Source organism: Mauremys mutica, chromosome 4 (genome assembly GCF_020497125.1).
Source record: "Mauremys mutica isolate MM-2020 ecotype Southern chromosome 4, ASM2049712v1, whole genome shotgun sequence".
NCBI lineage: Eukaryota > Metazoa > Chordata > Testudines > Geoemydidae > Mauremys > Mauremys mutica.
In genome coordinates, this window is record NC_059075.1 from 43,719,654 (window position 1) to 43,725,666 (window position 6,013).

Consider the following 6,013-nt stretch of genomic DNA (forward strand, 5'->3'; position numbering starts at 1 on the left):
GAAGCACAGATCAAATTACAGAGGGAGGAAGATTCCTTTCCTTCCCTCTCCCTTCCCTGCTTTCTCTGCTTGGAGACAACCCTTGTCTCCACAGAGTGGCGCCTAGCTTCCTTCCCCTGAATCCACAGGTAAGGAACTTAACCAAGTCCTAAACTTAAAAGAGTTTATTAAAAGAATAAAAAAAAGAAGAGAAAAAATACACAATCTCTATGAATCCAAGATGGACATTCATAGGGTCTAATCTTATTAATCCCTGGAGAAATTTCTCCCTTTTCCTCAGTACAAACAATACAGGCAAAATTACGAATAATCAATACAAACACACAGAATTGCAGACACAGGATTCTTATATGAAATTACCCAGTACTTCTAATACTCACTAGCTTGAATAGAAGAAATTAGTTCAGAGAGATGAGCAGACTTGATTAAGCGTCTGGGCTGGTGTAGTACCAGACGGCTAAGAACACAGAACAAAGAACACAGAGACCCAAATTCCCGCTCTCTGGGATTTTCAATTTCTCTTCCCTGATTGGTCCTTTGGTCAGGTGTTTCACCAGGTCTGTGTTAACCCTTTACAGGTAGAACTTAACCCTTAACTAACTACTTATGACACCTCCACTGGACTCTCTCCAATTTTTCCACATCCTTCTTGTAGTGTGTGCACAAAACTGGACACAGTACTCCAGATGAGGTCTCACCAATGCCGAATAGAGGGAAATGATCACGTCCCTCGATCTGCTGGCAATGCCCCTACTTATACAGCCCAAAATGCCGTTAGCCTTCTTGGCAACAAGGGCACACTGTTGACTCATATCCAGCTTCTCATCCACTGTAACCCCTAGGTCCTTTTCTGCAGAACTACTGCCTAGCCATTCGGTCCCTAGTCTGTAGCAGTGCATGGGATTCTTCCGTCCTAAGTGCAGGACTCTGCACTTGTCCTTGTTGAACCTCGTCAGATTTCTTTTGGCTCAATCCTGTTGCTCTGCAAATGCTGACTAAGTCCATCCTTCTATTTCAAAGATGGCTATTTCAGGGATGGGTGAAGACATTTCTGTTTGTTAAATGTTTTGGGATTAGAGCTGGTTGAATTTTTTTCTGTCAATATGGGGGAGGAGGGGTGTGCGTGTGCGTGTGTGTGTGAAGAAAAAATGGCTTTCTGGAAAATTGTCTAACAGTTCAAAATTTTTGATCAAAACAAACTGAAAAATGTTGCTTCATTTTAAAACAATACGTTTTTGGTTTTTGTTATTTTTAGTCCCTCCCTTTCCTAGTGGAAGAAAGAGGAACCGTCAAAGTTTTTTGTTTGGTTGGGTTTTTTTGGAATTGGGAAAAAAAATGTCCATAAAAAATTGCAAAAAGAAGTTTTTGTTTCACTCAAAAATGTTTATGGAAAATACTTACAATATTTTAACCAGACTTATTTGGGATCCTTTGTGATGAAAGGCACCATGAAATTGTCAGAGGTGGTAGAAAAGAGGGCAAGAGAGAGCAGAATTACCGGAGTTGGAATTTGGACAGGACCCAGAGATATCCCTGCTCTTGGCCTGAGTGCCATAGGATAAATGGTCAGAATCTCAGTTGTGTGTCTCATAATGGTAACTCCAGCAGCACTGAGCCCCTGCTCCAGGCTGGGGCATTAGTTCAGCAACAACTCAGATAAAATTACCAATACACTTTCTGGAGCACCTGGGTTGTTCACACATCCAAGTCCTAACCAGATCTAACCCTACTTAGGGCTTATCTACACTTACATTTTATAGCGTTCTAACTTGCTAGCTCAGGGGTGTGAAAAATCACCCCCCTCAGCGCAGCAAATCTGAGTGCTTTAAAGCGCTAGTGTAGACAAGCTCTGAGCACTGGGAGCCATGCTCCCAGCACTCGGAGCTAATCCCCTCGTGGAGGCAGATTACCAGGAATGCTGGGAGAGCTCTCCCTCAGAACTCACGCCCAACCGCACTCATACTTCAGAGCGCTGCCGCGGGAGCATTCCTGCAGCAGCACTTCGAAGTTTCCAGTGTAGACATACCCTTAGTTTACAAATAAGTAGTATGGCTTCAAGATAGCAGGATTAGGGAGCATGAACCAGCTCAAAATCTTCCCACCTACCTAAATATTCATGCTGTGAAAAGCAAGAAGAAAGGGAATAAAAGGTTTGGAGGAACCAACTCTGTGCTGTGTATCAGAAAGCAGATACAAGACTATTTCAGAACCAGGCTGTGAAATTAGTTTTTTGTGGCTGCAAACCTCAGTCTGGTTACCCGGAGCGGGGAGAAGCCTTCACATCTCAAAATCCACCACTACCATCAACACTAACTGTCCATCTTGCATCAGCAGAGAAGTCAAAGACTGAATGGGCCCAGGAGACTGAATTATGCTGCAGAACCAATTTCTCCATGGCAGGGGTGCAATACATAGACTAGGGAACAATGTAAGAAGATTCCTTCACACAATCCAGGCTGTATCTGTTCTGTAAAAAGAATACTCTAGGGCTGTCACTTGAAGATCTTTCACTAGCACTGAAATCACACAAAAATCTATACAAAATGAACAAGGATTCCAGAACAAGAAGTCATGCCCCTAACCTAGAAAAGCCTGATTTAGACACCTCAATTCAGAATGCTCGGCAGTAAGAAATGGAGAGTAGGAATCAGCCAAGTCAGTTTAAGAAGGACAGTCCCAATCTGAAGAATTTTCAAAGGCCTCACAAAAATAAAACCAGTTCCAATTTCAGATTAAAGTGTTATACAGAACGAACAAGAAGAGCTGTACTCACTGCTCAGAAGGGTGGCTGAACCAGGGGAGATGGAACTGACCCTGTTACTGTAACTCTCAGGCAAACGGCCAGACACTTTCCTAGGGCCAGCTTCCAGTAACAGGATTTTCTTCTCACGGAAGTGGACATCATGTCCTGAAACAGGCAAACATTTATTAAGATACTTTTAATAAAAATTCATTTATTTATTTATATAATCAAGAACTCCCATGCACCTTGCAATGAGACACTTAAATAAAATTCCCTACAGGGAAAAGCATATACAATGCAGATTTCTAGGTAAGTACAGATTTAATAATATGGAGGCACTGTTCGCAACTCCATAGGTAAGGTTTAAGAGCCATTTTGCAATTAAAGCAAGGATTCAGACTGTTTTGTATGAAAAACTACAGCGTATCCTCCCCAGACTTGCAGCACTTTGTTTGTTGAGTACAGATCAAATTTTCTGAAAGTTTACAAGTAAATCTGTTAATTTCTGATTTAAAATTAATTAAGAACCAAATTCTTTAAGAAATTTAGCATCTGTGAAAGTCTTTTCTTTGTCCCAAATGATCTTTATGATGGAATAACCCAGACACTTCAAACTATTCACATAGTTAAAATTATTTGAAATCTTTTGCACAGGCTATACTTGAAAAAATAAGGTGGTAATTAAGCTAAGATATTAATTATTACTATATCTAATTGTTATGGTTATATAGGCTACAATTAGGCTCATGAAATCCATAAATGGGGTCACTCTGACATTAAAAATAACTCGCCCAATCACTACTCTTCCTCTACAGCTAATTTGCATGCAACAGTTCTAGTGGCTGTAATGACTCAGTCGTATGAAGGAGAGTGGACACTTATCAAGAATAGTTGTCAATGATTTCCCCCCACCCCCACAAACCACACTATTAAGATCAAGTTAAGATTGCAAGTATGTATTAGTAAGTTAAGGATAAAAATATGTTATAGAGGTGCTGCAATTAGCTCCAAATATCCACTATAAACCCAGGAAATTCAAAGTTACAATTGCATTTAAAAGACATCCATCTGTTATGGTAAGATATGCATAGTTAAGGCATCTAAACAACTTTAACTCTGCCCTGTTACTCTGTTGTGATGTTGCAAGGAGAAAAAAAAAAGTGAAAATAATCTAATACATCTTTAAAAATCGATTTAATGTGGGGCCACAAACACTAAAAACTCTTAATCATATAGCTATTGCATGACATCACTACAGGGAAGACAGATTAGCTTGTAAATTGGTACTATGGGCAGGGGGCTGGGCAGTTTGTGGGGAAAATATATGATCAGTTAATCAAGGGATCCCAAGACACAGCACCATCAAAATGAAGATTTTCAATGCTGAGGAATTAGCTGGGCTTGAAAGCATTACAATAGGGAAAAAACAAATGGCAGTACAACACATGAAATAGACTACTGAACTCCCTTGATGAGATCATGTGTATAGTACCAAAGAGATCTAAAAACTTAGAATTAGAAGTTATTAGACCTTGGCTTGGGAATTTATGTAGCACAGGTGATCCATTAATAAGAACTAACATTTCCATTGTGTGCATACTTAATTTCTGATTGACTCTTATTTATATACCCCAATTAACCTGTGTTTCAGGAAGTCATGTCTGTTGTTTGGTTGAGAAGACAAGACAAAAAGGCTTAGGAATGGGTAAAGTACTGATATTCTGAACTGCTCTAGGCATCCTTATGAAAGCTGATTTGCTTAGGAAGTGCCACCCCAACTCTGCATTTTCTAAAGTGTGTGTTCTGTTTCTTACTATATCTTTAGTATTCTTGCAGTGGATATGAGGGTAAAAGGAAGCTCAACTCTACATTTTCTGGCATTCACGTTTTGGAAATTACACTTTCATATTCTGGACGGGCAGAGGGAGAACATGACACCATTAAGCACCTACAATCTTACCTACTCGTTAAGGATTTTTTTTTTAAATAAAAGACATTTTAGCAGCAGGTAGGTGGGATGATTCACAACTTGTACAAATCAGAACCCCAACTTGCCCTACTTTCAGATATTAAAACTAGCACAATTATCTCCTCCCCACAAAAAGTAAGAGAAACAGGACCAATGAAAACAGCTGGAATGTACTCACTCACTTAAGAGCAAAAATTTAGGAAATGAATTAGCTTAAAATATTGGACTTTTTTTTTAAATGAATGAAAAAGAACTAAGTGCAGATGTGTAGAGTACTGCTGTATAGTTTAAAACAGAGATTATCCTTTCATTACCCACAATAAATTGCCACTTCTCAATGAAAGCTTTTTCCATAGGAAGTGTAATGACTGCCCTAACTAAATCAGGGACAACTCCATTTTAGGCCTGGTTTACACACAGTATAGAGTTGGGGGGGGGTGATTTTCCCCCCCCTACCCTCCATCAGTAGATCAGCAAAACCCTTATGGTGGATACACTTATACTCCCCATATACTCCCCCTTCTCCCTTTACACAAGTTACACCCCTACAAGCACCTTTACCCAGGGATAACCGTGTACCCGCTTTGAGAGGTGGAGGGCTGCGCTGTACCGTTTCAACACTATTAGCAGAGTGTGAACGAGTCTCAACCCGGGTATCACAATCCACCATCGACCCCAGGAATCTAGGCCACTGTCCTCCCTCTGCCCCAACTCCTCCTCTGCCCGCGGGAGGGGCACCCACCACCGCCGGGCTCTGAGGTTTCTCTGCTCACGTTCACGGCCAGTCAGAACCGGGGCCCGGCAGGGCCACTCATCGGGACACGTTCTAACGCCGCAGCAAAGAGGATGGACCCGCCCGCCCCCAGCCCAGGTGAGCGCGACAAGGCCTTACCCAGCGCCGCGGCCATAGCGCTCCCGACCATCCCCCCGCCCGACACCACCACATCATACACCGGCCCGGTGCCGGCGGCCCGCAACGGGACCCTCCACGCCAAGACCGCGGCCCGCCCGGCCCGGAGCCGTCCCCTAATCGGCGACAAGAGACCACAACCACCCGCGGACACCCACACCGCCATCATTGCGGAAGTGACGGACCCAGCACCATAACAACCGCCCCAAACGGAAGTGACAAAACAAGCGCCATGACAACGCGTGTGCCAACAGCCGAGGTGTATTCAGGGCGACTCCTCCAGGAAAGGTCCTCCCAATCGACGGGCAGAAGGAACGGCGATTATTGGCTATTGGAGCAACGACGACACAGAGGGCGGGCTTAGAGGCCTGGCCACAGCGCTAATTGGACT

The 6,013-nt window shown here is 42.7% G+C and overlaps 1 protein-coding gene across 3 annotated transcripts in view; it reads right to left on the reverse strand.

Annotated features, from left to right (window-relative positions):
• The window catches only part of COQ6 (coenzyme Q6, monooxygenase), a 28,637-nt gene that overhangs the window by 11,140 nt on the left and 11,484 nt on the right, over nt 1–6,013 (reverse strand). The window contains exons 1-2 of one of the 3 annotated variants that reach the window (XM_045014125.1): nt 5,808–5,954; nt 2,774–2,908 (exon numbers count right to left, since the gene is read on the reverse strand). In XM_045014125.1, coding sequence (XP_044870060.1) covers nt 2,774–2,908; nt 5,808–5,856 — 184 coding nt within the window. In that variant the 5' untranslated portion in view covers nt 5,857–5,954. The other 2 variants (XM_045014124.1, XM_045014126.1) reach the window with 2 other exon arrangements.